This window comes from Physella acuta, unplaced genomic scaffold, assembly GCF_028476545.2.
Source record: "Physella acuta isolate Inbredline_101_S28 unplaced genomic scaffold, ASM2847654v3 ptg000877l, whole genome shotgun sequence".
Lineage (NCBI taxonomy): Eukaryota > Metazoa > Mollusca > Gastropoda > Physidae > Physella > Physella acuta.
Window position 1 is genome coordinate 382501 of NW_026732394.1, and position 22076 is coordinate 404576.

The window sequence follows — 22076 nt, forward strand, 5'->3', positions numbered from 1 at the left end:
CTTAACTGACACTTTTTTGCCCCATAGGGGGAAGAAAAAACTTCTCAGACAGTTTTAAAAAAAAAAACCAACAGCCTACAGGTGAAAGTTAGGAAAGTGTAGTGAATAAGACAAAGACCATTAAAGAGAAAAGCATTGATAAAAATAATCAAAAGTAACAATAAATTGTATAGAAATATTTAAGTTCATTTATAATCAGTGAAGTTAAGTTCCATATAGTTTAGGGATAAAGTGTAGCATTATGAGTGTAATAAGTAAGTGATTGAAAGACTTTAGTGTTAACAGTTTGGTAAGTGAACATAGTGAAGATCGTCCACTTATCTCCTCCCCTAAACAACTCTGCCAGTATCTTCAGTGAACTGAAGTTGGCTGATATGGAAACTATATACACTAAATAAAATTATTTTTTAAATCCTATTTTATTATGTTTTTGTTACAACTTTTATCATTCATAAAAACAATTTTCTTTCTAAAAACTACCAAACAAAAACAACCTTTGGCATTTTAGGGGCTGGAGCAGTTTAAATGAATCATTCTATTTATGACACTTAATTTTATTTAAGAGTTTGAGTTTGCTTTTTAGTTCATTAAGTACATATTTTGTTCTATTTTTTTTATGTTATGTAATCTGTTTATTTCCCCATCAGGTGGAATCACTGTTGTAGCTGTTTACATACCTCTGATCCTTTTATCTGTACCTGCTGTATTTGTACAGCTAAAACTTGGTGGCTATCTTCAAAAAGGTGTACTTGGAATTTTCTCCATGTTTTTTCCTTTCTGGAAAGGTAAGTGAAATCATTGTAGCAAGTTGATACTACTATTGGTATAATAGAATATATCCCACAAATGAATTGTCATTGCTTTTCTGGCTGTTATGGGTGGATGGGGACACTGGGAAAAATCCTGGTGAGATGCCAAGAAAAATTCCAGGTGGGCCACCAGGAAATTTGCAGTGCTTTGATTTGAAAAAAAACAACAACACATTTTTCACCTGCCCCTAATTATTACTTTCTCATATATACGTAGTATAGAGAAAGTATTTTAAAAAAAAAAATCGAGATTTTTACAAATCTCGTCGTTTTACACCTCACTGATACGGAAAAACATAATTTTGCAATCTTGTCCGTATGTCTGTGTGTGTGTGTGTGTGTAAACACGATTACTTGAGTACCGTTACAGCTAGGTTGATGAAATTTCATATATAAGTATTTTATCAAAATCGTAGATCCGTATCAACTTTTGAGCGATTTCCGATAACCGGAAGTGGTACTTTTTCTCCTTTAAATTTTTCAAAAGCCTATATCTTGAGTACTATTTCAGATAGATAAATGAAATTTCACATGTAAGTAAAAGATCTAATTCTCTACCTTCTGTTAAATTTTGAGTAATTTTCGTTGACGGGAAGTACTAATTTACGCTATTTCCGATTTCTCAAAAACGCATCTAAATTTATAAAGTACTAATAATATTGCGCACCATTATGAACATCTTTATTTGGCGTTCGCTTGGTGTGCAATACTTTTTTCTATGAGATTTTATTTTAAAAAGTTTATGTATTTAAAATGGATTAAAAATCATAACTATATCCCGAGTTCCCATCCCCTGTTTTATATAAGAATATTCGAGAAAGTTTAGGGGAGATCACTCCCGGTTTATTTTTATTATGAAATCCATTATAAAATAAAGTGGGAGTAATCTCCCTTAAACTTTTTTGTATATCTATAATATAAGTGGGCTGAGAGTGTGTCAGTCCTTCCTTCCTTCGCTATAGATTTTGTAACCATAAAAGTAAACATCGCACCATGCAGTGCTGCTCAGTACACCGCAGTGTCTTATTATAAGTAATAGAGTAGGGTTTGTTTATATAACGACATAAATTTATTTTATAGGTGCCACTGTTTTTACTCTTTTGCATAACGTAAAGAAAATATTAAATACACGCACATTCCTAAAACATATTAAAAGAATCAATGTCAAATATCATTTTCGCTTATATTCCTAGAAAAACTGGATACATTTTAATAATGTAATAACAGTAGGGTAGAAAAATTAAATTAATTTAATTATTTTTTTCTAATTTTGGCAAGGGGGGTAATTTAAAAATAAATTTAACTCACGCTAATAAAAAAATATGAATGCAAATCTACGGACGTCCTAGAAGGAATTAGTGTTGCAATAATATAATTAGCAAAATGTGAATGCAAATTATGCGGATGTGTAAGAGGAAATTGTTAGAAAATTATAATTAGCATGGATTGATAAAAGGCAATCTTTTATTTATTTACTACTTATAATTTTTAATCAACTATTCCGCACTATTATAGACGCGTCATCACGTTCATTGGGTGCGCAATTGTTTTAGTTATGAAACTCTATTGTAAATTTTTAAAATTTAAAGTACTGAAAAAAAAAAGGCGTGAATTGATAAAGTGCAATATCATGGTAGGTAAGACACGGATATTTTAAATACTGCCAATTATTTATTGTATGCACTTAACGTACTGTTTAATAATTATTATTCTATCTTTCGGTTTGCGTACAAGCTGGGGTTTTTATAGTCGTTCACTAAACCAGGCGCGTCCGCCGGTGCTCGGGCAGGGTGCATTGATTATTATATGTTAAGGTTCATAAGGAAAATAGAAAAATGTTAAGATTATTTATATAATTTTCTAATTAGTCTATGATCTCTCAAAATCACTATTTTTTTTGTTTTTTGTTTTTCGGTGTTAACAGATGGTGAAATTTTAGAATTATAGTATAGAGAACGCTGGGCGCGGATGCCTGGGAAAGTGTGTTTTTCTGTGGTGATTCTAATTACATTGCCAATGTGTTTTCTTAGAACCATAAAAGTAAACACCACTTGCCGTACAGTTATTTACATCGCATGTTTTATTGAAAGTTATGGAGTAGGATCTATTTATGAGACTTAATTTTTTTATGCTGGAAAGGCTCTCTTTGGGCGTGGACGCCTTGGAAAGGGTGTTGTTCAGTGGTGATTCTAATGGTTGTGTTGTGGTTGTGTTTTTGTTTGTTTTTTATGCTGGAATGGCTCTCTTTGGGTGCGGACGCCTAGGAAAGCGTGTTGTTCAGTGGTGATTCTAATGTTGTGGTTGTGTTTTGTTAGTGGTTGTGTTGTGTTTTGTTTGTTTTTTATGCTGGAAATGCTCTCTTTGGGCGCGGGTGCCTAGGCAAGCGTGTTGTTCGGTGGTGATTCTTATGTTGTGGTTGTGTTTAGGTTGTGTTGTGGTTGTGTTGTATTTTTGTTTGTTTTGTTCTGTTCCCAAGTTTGTACATTTAAAAAAGATTTACCGTGGCGGGGCACGGGTATGCAGCTAGTTCTTTTATAATAGTAAGGGGTATGGCACTTTCATGCAATCTGGGTATAGAAATGTTTTTTGTTGATTTAAAAAAATAAAGTAAGAATAGAATAGGGAACTGCAGCAAATGGACATAAACTGTACATAATAATAATAGAGTGAAAAATGAGTACTATATTATGAAACTATAATCAATTCTTAGAAAATTAAATTAAACATCTAATTATTATTAAGTCACATTTTATGTCACAGTGCGTTGTCATAGAGTCTTGACCCACGTGAAAACTCTTTTTCAGAAATTGTTCCGGTAGAAGTTATCTTTTTTCAGAAATTTAAAATAGCGTAATACTTTAGTTCACCAGAAATAATTTAAAATTTGATAGAATCAAGGGACTAGGATCTTATTGTTACATTTAAAATTTCGGCCACATAACTGAAATTGTACTCAAGTTAAGTACAACTCAGAGGCGTAGCTGAGGGGGGGCAAGGGTGGGACCAAAAGGTATAGAATTATTTTTTTTAGATTGGTAAGTTGGTAAACATTCCCACTTATAAAAGAAACCAATTGTTTTAAAGCATATTGTACGATTCTGTAACAGTAATAAACCGGGAGTGATCTCCCCTAAACTTTCTCAAAAATTCTTACTCCTACGGATGGCAACTCTGGATATAGACATTATTTTGAATCCATTTTTAATTACTTTTTTTTTTTTCTATTAAAAATATAATAGAATCTCGTAGAAAAAAAGAATTGCACACCAAGTGAACGCGAAACAATATGTGTATAATATTGTGGAATATTATTAGTACTTTATAAATTTACATCCGTTTTTTTAGAAATCGGAATTAGCGTAAATTTCTACTTCCGGTCAACGGAAATAACTCAAAATTTGACAGAAGGTATAGAAACAGTGAAACATCTGAAAGAGTGCTCAAGCTATAGGCTTTTAAAAAAAATTGAAAGTAGAATAAGTTCCACTTCCGGTTACTAAAAATTGATGAAAAGTTAATACAGAACTACAAATTTGATATAATACTTATGTATGAAATTTTAGCAACCTAGCTGTAACGGTACTCAAATTATTGTGTTCACAGACACATATACACACACACACACAGGCGTACGGACAAGATTGCAACCATGTTTTTCCGAATTAATGAGGTGTAAACGTCAAGATTTGTAATGCACGATTACAATATTTTCTCTATACTTTGTATACAAGAAAGAAAAAAGTGTACAACTTACTTAGTTTGTTCCTTTAGGGTCAATTACTTACCTTGATAGATCACAACAAAAAAAAAACCACTTCCCTTTTTATAAAAAATAACATGGGGGGGAAAAATACTTTTTATTAGTTAGTTTTGGTGTTGGAAAAAAAATAATTACATAATTAGCATAGATTGATAAAGTGCAATGTGGTAGGTAAAACACGGATATTTTAAATACTGTCTTTTATTTATTTTATACACTGAACATACTATTTACTAATTATTATTTGTAATCAATAACAGTTTAGATGCCGCTCCCTTTGCGGACAAGCTTGGGGTATTAGAGTCGTTCACTAAATTGAATCAGGCGTGTCAGCCAGCACCCGGGTAGACTACAATTTAAAATTAATCTAAAAATCTAAAATTAAATGACCAATCAAAATACCTATTTTAATGTGATTATTTTTCTACGTCATAAAGTTGTTTATTTTACTAAGTCGGGTTTTTCTGGTATGCAAATTTTTTACCTCAATTTTTTCATTGGCATTCAACAGCGGAAGCTAGTTAGCGATTGTTCGTTTCGCTTCGGAAGTAAACATTCCCTTAGTTTCAGTGTGTTGCTAAGTTTGATCTAGTTTTGTTTCTCTAAGCTTCTGTGAAATACTTACATTATTTTAACATATAATTATTTCAATTAAATATATTATTAACAGTTTAGACTAGTTTGTGTGGATTATCATAAGCAGTGAGACGATTTAATTTGTTTCTCTTTCGATAATGGGTAGAACAAAACACTCGCTAAAAATAGATACACACATCTAACTAATTTACTAAAGCTAGGGCACGTCCGAATGCAACTGATTGCAGCTATCTCTACTCAATCTAGCACTATTCAGACAAGCACTGGTGCAGATGCAATATGCACATTTACTAAGAAACTGCGGCAATGTAAGACACAGTTTTTACAGACAGAAGAAAGCACTGTTACATCTAGTACTGGTAGTGCTAATTGTAAACCACAGCCATGCAGAGCAGAATTATTGTTGACTGTGATTTGCTTCTTGATGTTATCAATACATTTCCTCGCCCACTGTGATGTAGTGGCTACTATTGATGAAAAAAGTGTAAAGGGTATGCTTCAAGCATGTTGTGGCAGTTGTAAAAATGTTGTAAACCGTAAGTATACAACTGCAAAAGAATCCAGAACAAGGCCATTCACAATAAACAAAGACATCGTCTTATCATAATTGGCTTTAGACATGAGACCATGCAAAATATACTGCTGTTTCTGCGATAGCATAATTCAATTTTGGGCCCAGGCATGCTATGGCATTGCTGTCAAAAGAAGAAAAACCATAGTTGAAGACTCAGTGAAAGACGCCAAAAAAGACGCCTTGACAACAGCTTTACTATAGCTCTAGGTAAAACAAAGAGCGCCAGAAAAAAAGAAAACTAACAGGGGAACAAGCGCAGAAGGAATATATTCAGCAGCACCATACTTCAGGCTATACATGTGGTCGATTTTAGTGACATACAGCGGTAAATTTTCATTTTTTGCAACTTTTTGTTGGTTTTTTGCGTTTTTCTCAGTTTGATGTTTTTTTGTACAATTGTTGAAATAACTTTGTTAATAATTATCAGAACTGAACTAAATTTGCCCCAGTTACTCTTTATATATGTTCAAACAAAACTGATAGAACACTTTTGGAATTTTTGTTAAAAAAAATAATTTATTGTTGAAATAGAAAAAAAATGTGACGAAATAATGAAATTTTTACAGTGATGTTTGGAAAAAAAAAGTAAAAAAAAAAAACTATCTTCTTTTTTGAAAATGTAATCTATCAGAAGTCTTAAACACATGTGTCTGCAGACTATATTAAGTTTTCATGAAATTTGTACAAACCATTTTTGAGTAATTTCCATTTAAAAATTGTCAATAAAATCCAATATGGCCACCATCACCATGGCAACGGAGGATTTAAAAAATGTAAAAAAAATATTTTTATGCTTAACTCTTTGAGTTATAACTATTAGCCAAGTATTACATCTTTAGACTCGGAAATAAGGAAGTTGGTACTCATCACCCGCCCATGCCCTTAAGGGCATTGGCGGGAGTACTTTTCGTCATAAATCCACCAAACAATCGATATCCCACTTTTACTTGATCTATACAGAATAACCATCGTTGAATCTGAAAATGACATTGTTATGACCCTAAAAGCATTATTTATTTATGAAAAACTGGGTTCAAAGTAGTGTGTATAGAGTCATTTGTTTACTTTTTTTTGGTTAAAATAGCCATTTTTCGACCTAAAAAAATTACTAATAGGCTTCACGAAAGCCTACTGTGATTCATATCAATGGAAAGGCCGTGACCTCCTTTCTTTATTTGTTCTAAAATTAAAGGACCAATTAAAATACTTATTTTAATGTTATACTTTTTCTACGTCTTAAAGTTATTTTACTCAGTCAGGTTATTTCCGGTATGCAAATTTTTTACCTCAATTTTTTGATTGGCATTCAGCGGCAGAAGCTGGTTAGCGATTGGTCGTTTCGCTTTGGAAGTAAACATTCCCTTAGTTTCAGTGTGTTGCGAAGTTTGATCTGGTTTAATTTTGTTTCTTTAAGCGTCTGTAAAATACTTACATTATTTTAACACAATTATTTCCAATTAAATATACCAGGGGTCTCCAAACTTTTCAGCCCGAGGGCCGCTTTAACTATAAAAAATCAGTTCGCGGGCCAGAGTAGAGTTCCTTCCATGCATCCTTTGGGGTGGCTGTGTCCACCGTGTCCCCCCCACCCCCAAAGAAATAGAATTTATATAGAAATATAAAAACATTTTAAATGCAACCCCCTTCCTTCCAGGAGAAAAAGTCTGAAAGAAACACTGTCCGGCCGACAACACACTCAAGGTCCAAGTTTGTTCTCCTTGGGCAAACACAAAAACCCACCCGCCATTTTTTGAACTTGTCTCTTAGGAGGTCATTTGCTTGCAATTCAATGACCTCCATCTGCAGATCATCTGGACAACTGGTTACATTTGCTTTAAATGGGTTTTGAAGCAGTCTCACTTCTTCTGCCTTTGAATCCTAGTCAGAAAACCGTTACTGAAACTGCAGCTGGGGGTCTTTGGTGATCTTGCATGCAAATGATGTGGGGAACTCAGCTGTTGCTTCAGCCATGAAGACTTTGCACTGCTGAAAGTGCGTCAAGTTGTTGCCCTGTACTTGTTCCAAAAACACGGAACAGCTGTCCAGCGACTCTATTTGAGTCACAATGTTTTCATCAATGTTTACAACACGGAGAGCAAAGGTATTTATACCCAAAGCTAGATTTTCAAATTTTTTTGAATTTTCTGAGCAAAGTACCTCAGCCACTTCTAACAAACATCTTTTTCCGTGAACAAAAAGATCTCCGCGGGCCGGATGAAAGGACCTTGCGGGCCGCATCCGGCCCGCGGGCCGTAGTTTGGAGACCCCTGAAATATACTATTAACAGTTTAGATTAATTAGTGTGAATTATCATAAGCAGTGAGAGGATTATTTTTGTTTCTTTTTCGATAATGGGTAGAACCAAAACCTCGCTAAAAAATAGATACACACATCGAACTAAAGCAAGGCACATCCGAACGCAAATGATTGCAGCTACCTCTACTCAATCTAGCACTATTCAGACAAGCACTGATGCAGATGTAATATGCACATTTACTAAGAAATACAAACATACAAAATATGCTGCTGTTATTGCGATAGCAGAATTCAATTTTCGACCCAAGCATGCATTGCTGTCAAAAGAATGAAACCAAAGTCAAAGACTAAGTGGACATCAAATAAGACGCCTTGACAACAGCCTGACTACAGCTTTATGTAAAAGCAAAGAGCGCCAGAAAAAAAGAAATTAGCTGTTGAACAAGTACAAAAGGAATACATTCAGCAGCACCATACTTCTGGCTATGAATGTGGTCGACTTTAGTGACATACAAGTTGCGGCAAATTTTCATTTTGTGCTGCTTTTTGTTGGTTTTTTGCGTTTTTCTCAGTTTGATGTTTTTTTTTTTGTACCATTGTTGAAATAACTTTGTTAATAATTATCAGAACTGAATTAAATTTGCCCCAGTTACTCTGCAGACATGTTCAAATAAAATTGATAGAACAATTTTGAAATTTAAAAAAAAAATTTATTGCAGTAGTGAAAAAAATGGACGAAATATTGATATTTTTACAGTGATTTAAAAATCGTCAATAAAATCCTTTATCTGCCATGCCATATTTTAAAAAATTAAAAAAAAATATTTTTATGCTTAGCCCTTTGAGTTATAACTATTAGCCAAGTATTATATCTTTAGACTCGGAAATAAGGGAGTTGGTACTCGTCATTCACCCAATGCATAATTTAAATCTACAATTCAATGGACACCAGCGAGAAAAGTCTCAAAGGTATTTGAGAGGTCCATAAATTAATTTAAAAATCTTGAACGGCGTAGTTACAATTAATATGGTTATAAAATCCTGTCTGTCTGTTTTTTTCGGACTTTACTAAAGATTGGATGTATTTGATGTTTTTAATATTTTCGGTAACTAAATAAAAATTAAAAAAAAGCAAAAATAATTTGGTTTTCACATGTAATGGCGACATAAACAATGGCATCCTGCTATTCGATAGGCCGCCATAAATTTTATTGTACACTTAGTAACACTTAGTAAGCTAAAAATAGAAAAACTAGGTCATGGTGTTTAAATTTGCATTGTTATTTAAAAACTTGATCTGCAAAGTTTTGTAAACAAAATAACTATAAAGTGGGGCTGTCAGAAATCAATCATGGAGTTCCTTTACAGCCAATTAATGTTTGTCTTACGAAAGTGAAACATCGGGTTATAACTTAGGCTTGATGAAAATAAATAGAAATGTAGCCTTAAACTCAACAAATTATTTTCAAGTTCTCTGGATCTGCAACTTGTCTACCATTGATTCTAAAAATATTTAATTTCTGAATTAATTTTAGGCTTAAGTTTTTAATAAAATTTTATCTTTTATTATTTTTACGGTCCTAAATCTAAAAAAGCACAGTTTTATTCCATGTCAACAACATTACGGAAGGATTTTCGTCAACTCACTGGTGTCCATTGCAAATAGTAAAAAGAACATTCAGAAGCTAGATTGTCCACATTATCTATTAGATTCTAGTAGATCTAGTTATAGATAATTACCTCAGGTGTTGATGACCTGATTTTTTTAAGAATCTTGACTTGCTGAAAAAGGGAAGAATCCCCTTTTGATCTCTCTGTTGACCCTATGGAGTTTTTTTTAATTCTGTATGAAGTTTTTTAACTCTCTATATAGTTATGTCAAACTGATTTTTTAAAACTGTCCAAGAGCTTTATTTATAGTTGATATCAAGGTTCTAAGATAATGGATACCAAATTCATTTATATATCCCAAGTAGTAAAAGAGTTAAGTTTTAAAACATTTTTCGGCCTCCTAAAAAGTGTTTGTGGGGGAAGGGGGTGTTATATCTGTAAAAGTATATGACACAAACTCAATCTTTTGAACTCAACACAAAGATACTTACACAGATAATATATACTCAATATTTTTTTCAAACGGCAAAAATAAGTACATGATTTAAATTAATTGCATTGAATTTGGCTTTTCTCACTATTGATAAAATTAAAAAGGGAAAAACACAATGTAGCAGGGGCATACAATTGTCTTTTAGAGATCGCAAGATACTGGACGGATTTTTACTAGTCAATAATAGAAGGGAGACTAGATTAAATTATAGTGATCACGAAATAAGCGCATTGTAGAGGGTGAACTGTTGTCACGGTTGGCGGATTTCTTGATAAGCATTGACTTCAAAGTAGGGGCAAACAACTATCTATTAGAGATTGCCAGACATGCCTACCATCCCACCAAAATTGGAATGGTTCCGCTTTTTCACCTAAAAAAGTAATTTGTTCCGTCATCTCGATTTTGACTCCGTTTGTTCCTTTTTTTTTTTGAAAAAAAAATTAACAAAGGATGGTAATAAATCGAATTGAAAAAAGGTCAGGGAAAAGCGATTATCTCCCTTTGGCACACGTTTTCGTTTTGTAGTTTACTTACAATATTTACAACTAATAGATAATGTAGACACTATGTATATATATATATATACATATATATATATAATATATATATACATATATATATATATATATATACATATATATATATATACATATATATATACATATATATATATACATATATATATATACATATATATATATACATATATATATATACATATATATATATACATATATATATATACATATATATATACATATATATATATATATATACACATATATATATATACACATATATATATATACACATATATATATATATATATACACACATATATATATATACACATATATATATATATACACATATATATATATATACACATATATATAGACATATATATATATATACATATATATACATATACATATATATATATATATATACATACATATCCTAATCAAATATATTAATATTGACATAAAAATATTAGTGGCTCTTTAAAACTAATTTTGTAAATTGTAACTTTTGGCTCCTCCGTCTCAAAAGGTTGCAGACCCTTCCGTAGGGCATCTTGGCAGTAGAGTAGACAAAATTGCAACTCAAATACTGAGATCCAAGAAATATATTTAAATAACACTGTTCTAGAACTTTTAAAAGTTCATGTTGAAAAATATGATAGGTAATGTTGATGAAACCCCTAAACTAAGTTGCATCAATTAGATGTGTGGTAGTCTACCAGATTTTAATGCTCTGTAGGGAACCTTGTGGAATAATGATGATAAGAAAACTTAACTGCCATAAAATTTTATCCACCATCTATACCTTTAGGTGTGATTAAATTTTGTTTTCTAAATATATTCTTTCTAGGAGTGGGTATTGCTGCTCTCATTGACTTGCTTTTTCTGGTATCATCAATTGCTCCTCTTGTGGCTCAGTTAGGAACATATGCCTTTATTGCTATATCCAGTGAGAATTATGCTTGGGGCTCATGCGAATATGTTAAGCACATAACATCAGAAAATGAAGCATGTTTTCAAGGGCTGGCTAAAAGGTTAGTTGCACTATAGTAACATTTTGATATTTTAAGATACACATTTTTATGATAAAATGATATAAAACCTAATTTAATAAAAATATTTATACATAAATAAAACTTGTATAGTAGCAATCCTTACAGTTTATTAAAATAACAAGGTAAACAATTTCCTTTATTTAGCTATCTATATATATAATTCTCTTCTTCGAGCCGTTAGAAAACAAGCTGCAAACGCTCTCCCTACCTCCCCACCCCTACATGGTTTTAGTGAGCTGTGTTCACTCTAAATGTTTACAAGCAGAGCCAACGATGTTAAACGTAGGGGTGGGGGGGGGGGGGGGGGAAGGAAGGGGGGTTATGGTCCTTAACGAGCTACTTATAGTGTTTTAAAGAAATATTTTCAGTGTCAGCGTTGGTACTGTCGAATTCACAAATTATGAATTATTGAAAATTAGAAACAACTAAATAGCGGCGTATGTTATGCCGCGGGCCGGCATTATTGTGCTTGTAAGAGGATTGTCCTTTAATTTAAAGGGGTGGGGATATTTAGTATATGAATAATTTTTCTAACCCCAAAGGATAGAAATAATAAATGTGTATAAATTATGAGTAACTTAACATTCATTTCAGTGAAGTTGGGCGCACATTGCATAGGCCAGAAGAGATTTTTTACAAGTAGGCTAACTTATTTTATAATTTTTCTTAAAATTTGTGTTAGTTTTCTTAACAGGAAAATGTATAAACTCCCTAACAAACCATTTTTTCCCATCCATACATTTTTTTTTTCACAAATTTTTACCATTTTTCATCATTTACTAACTTGTTTAAATTTATTGATGCATTTTACTTTTCACATGTTGAATAGTATGATTCTTTTATCTTGCAGGCGAGAATTTCTTCAAATTTCGAGGGCCATTGAAAACATTGATGGATTTCCACAATGGAGGTTTACAGATCTAGCTCGCAGAGCTGAAATTTCGCTGATGCCAGTTACTCTGGCAATTGTTTGGGTTTTGATTACCCTTTTTGTTGGATTTGGAGCTAGAGTTTGTGGCTGGGTGATTAACTTATCTTTACTTATGTTTTAAATTAAAATACATGTAAGCATTGTTATTTATAGATTAGTTGTTAAGATGATCATTCACGTGTTTGTTGCATATAATAGCCTGTTAATATAAAACGTTAGGAAAATGCAGCAAACATTTGGATGTAGTTTCTATCACTAAACTAAATATTTTTAACAAATATTTAATAAAATGTCTGTTTATTCTTGAATAAGGATGCAGATAGATTGTGCAGCATGATTGTGAGCAAGCTGTACAACTGTTTTTAGTTGTAACCTATTCTCTTTCATGATCACATCTGGTTTCTCTTGGTTAACAATTGTCTTTTCTTAATGATTCCATTTAAGATTTGTTTGGCACTGGTTTTGTTAAAAAATTTCATTTTCAATACTCATTGGATTCTGCACATGTAACATAAAAACGTGACATTATTTTAACCAGTCCCCTGTCCTCTATAGTTATATAATATTTATAACATTTCTTTAGACCTTACTAACATGACAGACACAATTTGGTGCTACAAATTCTGATTTAAAAAAAATATAGATATATATCATTATCATCCGAAATGGTTAGAAAGAAAATGATGGTAGTGTAAATCCTCTCACTGCATAACTGTCACCAGTTACAATAGTTAGAATAGTCATTTACACAATAGACTGGCTGCCAGATTGGTGTGTTATTTATTATACTTTATTGGTAATAAAAGACTAAGAGTATTTTTGAAGATAAACACTTGTCAGTGTAAAATTGAGATGAGGGTGTACCCTGAATAGCATTGGAAGTCTAAAATGTTCAGAATAGCAGAATGATGTTATTATAGAAATACATATTCATATTTCTACGAGAAATAATTAATTTTGATTTTTGAAACAGCCCACTGTAGCCTTAAAGGTTTAAAATGTAAACTACTTTTTAGTACACTATTTTTAAAAAAAGCCTTAATTTGCACAACTCAAGTTTTGTTGGTGGGGGGGGGGGGGGGGGGGGTCCTAGAAATCCTACAAGAGAGTTTTATTGCATTGACAATATGGGAGGGGGGTAAAAATGTCTTATTCTTATATCAGTTTAAAATCTTAAAATCTTCATCAAACTTATTTTCCCATTTCTTGCCAATTACTTTTACTGTGTAAAAAAAAAAGTTTATTTACTGCCAATATATCACATGCTCTTGATATCAGAACATAATATATGCAATTGTAAGTAAATAATTTTCACTCCATTCTATTCTTGAGAAACTATTTGTAAAATCATATGATTAGGATCAGAATCTCCTTAATTGTTGCTCTGTTGTCATTGCTATAGACAAGTCACCATTTTATCAGTCATATTTAGGATGTATCTTTCAAATCTGCTCATAGTACTGTAAATTAATAATTAAATTACATCATTTACTTAGTAAAAGATAACTACCAATGAACCTTTTGCAATTTTGTTTTTTATATTTGCAGATTCTATTTCTTGTAGGACCTGCAGCGTTAGCTTGTCTTCTTACTGTTCTTGGATATGGATATCAGAAGTTAGATAACAGCCACTCTGTAGAATATTTGAAAAAACTTTATGTCTTCAAAGATCAGGATAACATTTTTAATGTATGTGAAATAATTACTTAACTACTAATAGGTATTTTCTTGAGTTTAACCTTACTTGAGTCTATTAACCCTTTACAGTATTGGCCTAACAGATATTTTACTTCCCATATGGCCAGGCTAAAAGGCCACACATTTTGCAACCACTGCACTTAAAAATTTAAAAATTAGTTAATTAAAAAAATAGCCACATACAATATAAAATTAAACAAAGAGCTTATTACATGAAAGTTGAAAGTGGTTGAAAATTATTATATGAGGTAAAATATCTTTATAATTTACTAATATATTTTTTATTTCCAGAAACATAAACAAAATATAACTTCTAATATTATTTCAATAAAAATATATTTTAAATGCAAAAAATTTCAACATAAGTCTTTGGAACTACTTTCTTTTTCAATATTATAAATAACATTAAAAATTAAGCTTTTGTTAATATCTTCAAAATCTTGTTCCAAAATAAATATAATTTATAAACACACACAACTATCTAAAACTAGAAATGATTACACTTTCGAGTTTCTCTTTACTCAGGTACTTTGTTGTGAGTCTGTAGCTTGCCATAATCTCTTCTCAACATCAACACATATTTTGTATGCTATCTATATAACCCTATTATACACAATAACTGGGTGGCCATTCCTGTCTTTTGTTAGTGCATACATGATTTTAATGTTAGACCTCTTGTTTCAATACATACCTTAACAGGCACTCAAATTGCTTGCAGAATACTTATTATAAAGTTAAAAAGTTTCTATATTTATTTTTGTAATTAACTTTTTTATATACCTGTAGAGCTGGTTGGAGGGATTTAGAATTCTCATCTACTCCTTTCCAATGTGGACTCCAATTTGTTGTACAATGGGTAAATTTTGTGGGAGAAGTCAGAAAATACGCAATTTGTGAGTTGATTGTTACTATATTGTCTTGCTACCTTTAAGATAAGTGTTTTTATTTTAATTTTGTTTTAGAAAAGTTGAAAGAAGATTGTTTATTACATTTGGTATAATTTTTTGAAGTTCTTTATTGCAACTGTTTTAATTTTGGATTAAGCCATTTAAATCTTTTTTAAAGTATTTTCTGTTTTGAACTAGACCAATTACAAATTGTATAATCAAGAAACTCAAGTTCTTTTTTTTTTATATTTAGGACGTGGGTTATACTGGTTGTTGTTTTTTTGCTGGTCAGTCAACTACCTAATCTAACGATGGCTCCATTTCTTGGAAATTTGCACAATAAATTTAAGGATAATCCAGTCCAAGTCAAATGTTTGTATCAACTGTTTCATATATTTAAACATTAATTAATAATTAGCAATAATTAGTCCTTACTGGTAAACATTTTAAAACAAGCTCCAGGTTCTTGCAAATTAGGTAGACGTGCATCTTAAATTTGTGTAGAATAAAGAAATTAGGCTTGATTAAAGTATACTTTACACAGTGTTTGAGTCACATTCAGGGCTGAGAATAGAGATAGGCAGGAAGGGGTCAGGGGGAGAGGCTGCTCCACCTTGGACCATGTTCAGGATAAAAGTTTCAACTGCTGTAAAGAAAAAATAATCTCACATTACAGAAACTATTTGTGTTACAGTATATTTAAGTGTACGACTGCTAACCCAAAAAACTTGAGTTTTGATTCCTGGCTTCAGTCTCCAGGATGTCCCTTAGTCCACCCAGCTCTGATGGGTACCTGACTAGTTAGCTAAAGGAAATCCAGCTGGGCTTAGTTCTGACCATACTATCCTTCATATACCAAGGTCACAGAAACTCCACTAGCCCCATGGATCATTAGGTATGAAAGGGGTACACTTACAGAAACTATGATCTTGAAACTGTCAACAACATTATTTATATGGCAAATGTAATGTCATATATTAATAGTTAATTTTTTAACAACTTACTATTTGACACTTAAATCAGTGCCAGTTTTTCACAGTATCAGTCCACTCTAGCATCTCTTTTTCATACCTGTCCTTTTTGGACTCGCAATAAACCTGGCTTACACCCGTAAAGCTTAACTGAAATTCTTTCAAAGTAAACATATTATTATTTAATGAACAGTATTAATTATAAAAATTGCTCTTCAGGTGTGAATTTACTCTGTGCCCAAAAATATTTTTTATCAAATGATACTTAACCATATTATTAGGTATGTCAAATGGCTGAAAGGAACATCGAATGTTGTGTGCCACGGTGTCAGTATTATAGGGTACTCCTTAAAACTAACTTAGGAGCCATAGTGCTCACAGGATAACCTGGGGTGCATTGCCAAATGGCACCCTGCCAGGGCACCAGCTGATGCACCTGATTCAATTTAATGAACGACTATAATACCCCGTTTTATCCAGAGCCTTTTACACTGTTAAAAACGAACGTAAGTGCCAAATAGCACCCTGCCAGGTCGCTGGATGACACACCTGATTTGATATAGTCAATGATTATTGTTGCCCATCTTAAGTGTATAGTCATTTTTTAAAACAAAAGCAGGTGCCATAGTGCTTACAGTGGAGCTTTGGGTCAAGCAATTGCCGCCGGCTGTGCCTGTTGCAGTTTTACAGCTGCATATAGTAGTACCACTTGCTATTCAGGATATCCAAATAATGGAATACAAATGCTAAGATAACCACTCTAGAAAGCTGGGCGCCAAACCGTGTATTGAGAAAAATTGCACCATCCTGGGTGCCGCCCATAATAAATTTATTTTTGCCCTCAGAAACCTTCTCGGGTGTATTCTCATCATTTCCCCAAAAAGTCGTGGTGATTGGATGAAAAGTGTCAAACCGTTTCTTACTTTTTTTTATATTGGCCTACACTGTATATATAGAAAAATTGCACCCTCCTGGGGCCCCGCCCTTCCGAAATTAAAAAAGATTTTTTGCAGAAACCTCCCATTGAGTGAGTGTTCTTATCAACTCCCCAAAGTTTCATGGTCATCGGATTAAAGGTGTAGTAATGCATAAAGGACAAACCCTCCCACAACTATACTTTCATTTATATATATATTGATGGTACACCAACTAAGGTATTATAAATAAATTTTCTTCCTCTTAAATGCAGTAGAAATATTTTCTGTATTTTAACCTTGCACTTTTCCAGCCACATATTTAAATGGACACAAAAAGCATGTATTTCAAATATTTATGTTATAGGCATACAGCTACTTAAATTAAATGTTTCCCTACATTTTATATAACACATTCATTTATGTTATTATATCAGAAAAATTTTGGTGATTTTTTAAAATATACACAAATTGTTTTTTTTCTTCCCTTTTTAATTGTATCAAAAAATGAGAAAAACCTATTTCAATGCAACGAATTTAAATGATGAATTTATTTTTTAGGTCTGAAAAAGTTGAGTCTGTCCTCTCTGTGTTTAGTTCAAAAGAGTTTATGTCATATACTTTTACAGATAACAGGTTGCTTTTTAGGATGTCCAAAAAAAGTTAAAATTTGTAAACTATAACTTTTTAACTACTTTTAACAAATTTGGCATCTATGATGTTAGAAGAATCTCAAGTTCTTAACATAGCAACTTTTTTAAAAGCTCTAGAACTGGTTTAAAAAATCAGTTTGACATACCTAATAATTTTCAAATGAATTAATGTTATTATAATCAAAGTTTGTGCCATTTAAATTAATATCATACAATTTTTATTATTATTTGTTTGTTCCCTTTCTCAGTTACTGATGGCATTGATAGAATCATGTGGCAAATGCCAGCAGCATTTACAATACTTGAAGTTCCTAATGCATATGGCTTTATCTTCTTCCTGTCTGCATTTTTATTTACCCTAATGTTTTTGGTAAGTTTTCAAATATTGTAGTCTTATTTCTTGAGGTAAATTGAAACATAAATTAAGTAGTATTTATTTTAAGTCAGGAATTTCAAGAAATTTACCACACATTAGGAACATCTATATATATAATTCTCTTCTTGGATACCCTAGAAAACACCAAGCTGTAAGCGCGCATTGCAGTCACCTCTCTTCCTCTCTAGGCATATCCCTACCACCCCCACCCCTCACATGGTCTGGTGAGCTGTGGTTCACGCTAAATGTTTACCATCGTAGAGCTGGGTTTAGTGACAGCTATTAGGGGCAGATAATTTAGTTTGAAACGATTTTAAACTTAGGGGAAGTAACTAAGAGGAGGCTGCTTTCACGGGGGGGGGGGGGGGGGGGGGATAGTATCGTCCTTCTCGAGCTACAGATAGTGTTTTAAAGCAAATATTTTTAGTGACAGCAGTGGTACTGTCGAATTCACAAATTATGATTTACTGAAAAGTAGAAAATAAAACAACTAAATAGCGGCGTATGATACGCTGCGTGCGGGTCGGCTCGTAAGATTATATTTCCAGTATTTAAAATATTTTTTATTTATTAAAGTATTTTATTCTCCAATGTGCATAACATCTTTTCTATAAATACTTTTTAAGAATTAATTCACACTAGTGAGTTTGATGTGAATTGTTGGTTGATATTTTTTAACTATATAAAGAGAATAGTGATAAGTTTAAGGATAGAAAAATTTAGGTAGATTTTCTGCTTAGCCCAGGTTCAAAGTGGCCTTAGAAAATTTTTTCCTTTTTTTCCCCCAAGGATTTCTTTAACAACCAGTTAATTTAAAATATTTGATGCAAAATTGTCTCTTGTTTTATTTACTTTTTAGATATTGTGTTTCTGTTTTAGTGCATTGGGACCCTGACCATTGTTGATAACATCCTTGACTCAATAAAACTTTGGATTGAAAGACATGCTTGTAGCAAAATAGCTGTCAACTTGCTCATTACTTTTCTTGTCATGCTTGTTTCAATGGGCATAGGTATAATCCAAACAACCAAGGTGAGTTTTATTAATAATAATGAGTAGAAGTGGCAATTCAAAAATGTAACATTGAGATCTTTTAAATTGAATTATTACTACTTGCATTTAATATTTTTATATTTATTTTTTTTGTCTTAGGCTGGCCATTATTTTTACTTGCTTTTTGCACAGTCCATGGATAAACTTCGTTTCTTACTAATAATTCTGTTAGCTTTTGGTTTATTAGTTGTTTATGGTAAGTATGTCATATTTTGTCTTTTAAGAACTAACAAAGTTTGCATTGTTATATTTTAAATTAACCGAATTTCCTATATTTAAAGAAATATTGTAACATTTTTTTAGTGAAACAAAATTTTGGTCTCATTGAGCGTATTGTAATGGGTTTCTGGTCCACCTTATCATCTATACTATGCTCGGTAAGTAGTTACATAATCAATTTTTATTATACATGCCAGTATATGTGTTTGTGCTTTAGACCTTTTCACTTTGCAAGTTATGTAAAATTATTTATTAGTTTTCTTGCATTGATACATCTATATATTTTTAATGCAAGTTGGTGGCCATTCTTACATTTTTAAAGTTTTACACTAAACATTTGATTTCAATAATAGTCTTGACCTTTTAGAGTAGGCCTATATTGTAACTTATTTATACATTTTATCTCAAATGATTTCTATCTATAAAATTTTGAAAACACTAATTTCTGCTGAAGAAAATTCAATATAAAAATCAACACATGTGCTTTCTTGTATATAATGTTTATTTCCTAATGAACTCTTAGTATAGAAGCATCAGTGCGTAAGCTTCACTGTCGTTAGTTCTTAATGCTGAGTGATATTTCTATTATCAGCTTGTTAAATTAAATGTGACTGAAATAATTTTTAAAGTAATGATCTATTTGGATTATAACATTGGCTTGGACATGCATGAGTCACATCCAGTATCTTTTGCTGATGTCCAGGGAAAAAGAGATGGAGTCTGGAAATTTTAACCACCTGTCTATAAAATATTTTATAGTAAAAAAAGTTGAGAATGTTACAAAACAAATTTTTTCTAAGTTAAAAATTCTCTGTGCTAATGCAAAGAGTCATATAAACATTTGATATATTTTGCACTGCATTATATTGAAATAAAGAGTTTGAGAAAAATGCAGCATGTATTAGATTTTGTTTACCCCCACTTTGTCTTACTTGGTTTGTTTTAGCCATCTGACAGGTTATATAACTTATTTATTTTTTTAACAGGGTCTATGGCTCTATCATCTATATTACCAGTTAGACAAACATTCAGCTAATATTCGCTTCGATTCAATCACTTCGAAAGAAAGCAAAAGTGGTATGTATTTTATATAGTATTCCTTGTTCTCATAATAAATTTTTTTATCAGTAGCTTATGGATTGGTGTCATCTTTTCATGACGTTTACAAAAATTTTTAAATATATTTTTAAAATCTCCCCATTTATTTTTTCTGTAATATACCACCTCAGGCTCAGAACCTTCATTTGTTTGGCGACTGACCTTGTGAATTTGTTACAATAATTTAATGTCACATAATGAGAAAATGATCGCCCTCAGAAATGTTAGTCCCTCTACTTTTACCTGCTATTTTTTATTTTTTTTAAGTTTGCTTGAAGGCAGTCAGAAAAAAAAATTATAAGGAAGGTGTGTGAGTGGTAGTTCTGGTATAATTTATCTGTATTTTTAATCCACCTTCTGTTTTTGATATTGTTGCAAATACTGACGATTAGGGCTCCACAAATCCACCCCTCCTTGTAACTACGGTCACTTGTGTAAACTCACCATAATACCATTTTAATAATAGCTTAATTAATGGAAAACATAATGCAATTATATCATGGGGGGAGTTGGTTAGGCAACCTTAGAAAAGTGATTTTCTGTCAATTTGGCTAGAGAAAGTTGTATATAAAAATTAGCTCTATTGCCTAAAATAAATGTCATTTTTCTTTAAGTAATTGATAGTACTATTGCTGCCTCATTTTATAAATTATTCGCTAAAACATCTGTATAAAATCTGGAATTTTCCAAAAATGTCTGGGAACAGTCCGAATTACATTTTCAAAAAGTAGAACCAACCTTATTAGTGACTTGTTTTTTTTTTTTAATCTTGGTTAAATTTATACATTTTTTGCATTCCGAATTTATAAAGTTAAATGTTTTTACTAAAAATTAGTATATTCATATTAAATGTCCCCCAATCCAGACCACACGCATTCAAAAACGTTTTTTTAGGAGTAGATGTCATTACCCATTTAGCCTTGACAACTAATTAATTAAATGTTTGGTGACAGCTTATTTTCAGTCAGAATGGACATGGGTCAGCTGGGCAATAGCTGGCTTCCCATTTATTGGACTACTACTGGGAGGCATACATGCTTGTTTTTCAGCATGTAAGGATTCATCTGGGGTAAGTGTATTTTCTCATTTAACTTGATATTGTAAACAACTATATTTTGCTTTTTTAATTTGCTTATGAAAGTTTCCAGTAATGTATCATGGTGAAAGACTAGGATTTATTGACATAAACTACATGACTTAATCTAAACTTGTATTTCCTAGACTTAATCTAAACTTGTATTTCCTAGACTTAATCTAAACTTGTATTTCCTATAGGAAACATGTTTATCAAAGGAAATATTTTTAGATTAACAATATAGAACTATGTACAAAAGATGTTATAAAACTTGGTTCATACCACTTAATTTGTAAAATGGAAAATACATCTTTCCTATAACTAGCTTTGTATAAACCCATTAAAATTGTGGGTTTTTTAAAAATAAAATCATTTTTTTAAATTATAGTGGTTGAAAAGAAAATATCTAAATTTGACTATTTAAAAAGTCTAAGAAATTGTATTATGAAGTTATCAAAATGTTACAGTACTACATGAAATACTTGTTCTATGTATGTCCAACTAATTTTTAAAATAAGAACT

General features: G+C 31.7%; 1 protein-coding gene across 5 annotated transcripts in view; it reads left to right on the forward strand.

The window, feature by feature from the left end:
- Positions 1–22076, forward strand: part of LOC131952575 (sodium-dependent neutral amino acid transporter B(0)AT1) — a 38205-nt gene that overhangs the window by 11968 nt on the left and 4161 nt on the right. For all 5 annotated transcript variants that reach the window (XM_059315316.1, XM_059315314.1, XM_059315318.1 and 2 more), the window contains 13 exons: positions 648–785; positions 11475–11658; positions 12274–12318; positions 12530–12701; positions 14159–14299; positions 15095–15201; positions 15449–15567; positions 17982–18103; positions 18989–19141; positions 19262–19358; positions 19466–19539; positions 20368–20458; positions 21433–21548. In XM_059315316.1, coding sequence (XP_059171299.1) covers positions 648–785; positions 11475–11658; positions 12274–12318; positions 12530–12701; positions 14159–14299; positions 15095–15201; positions 15449–15567; positions 17982–18103; positions 18989–19141; positions 19262–19358; positions 19466–19539; positions 20368–20458; positions 21433–21548 — 1559 coding nt within the window. The remainder of the gene's footprint in view (positions 1–647; positions 786–11474; positions 11659–12273; positions 12319–12529; positions 12702–14158; positions 14300–15094; positions 15202–15448; positions 15568–17981; positions 18104–18988; positions 19142–19261; positions 19359–19465; positions 19540–20367; positions 20459–21432; positions 21549–22076) is intronic.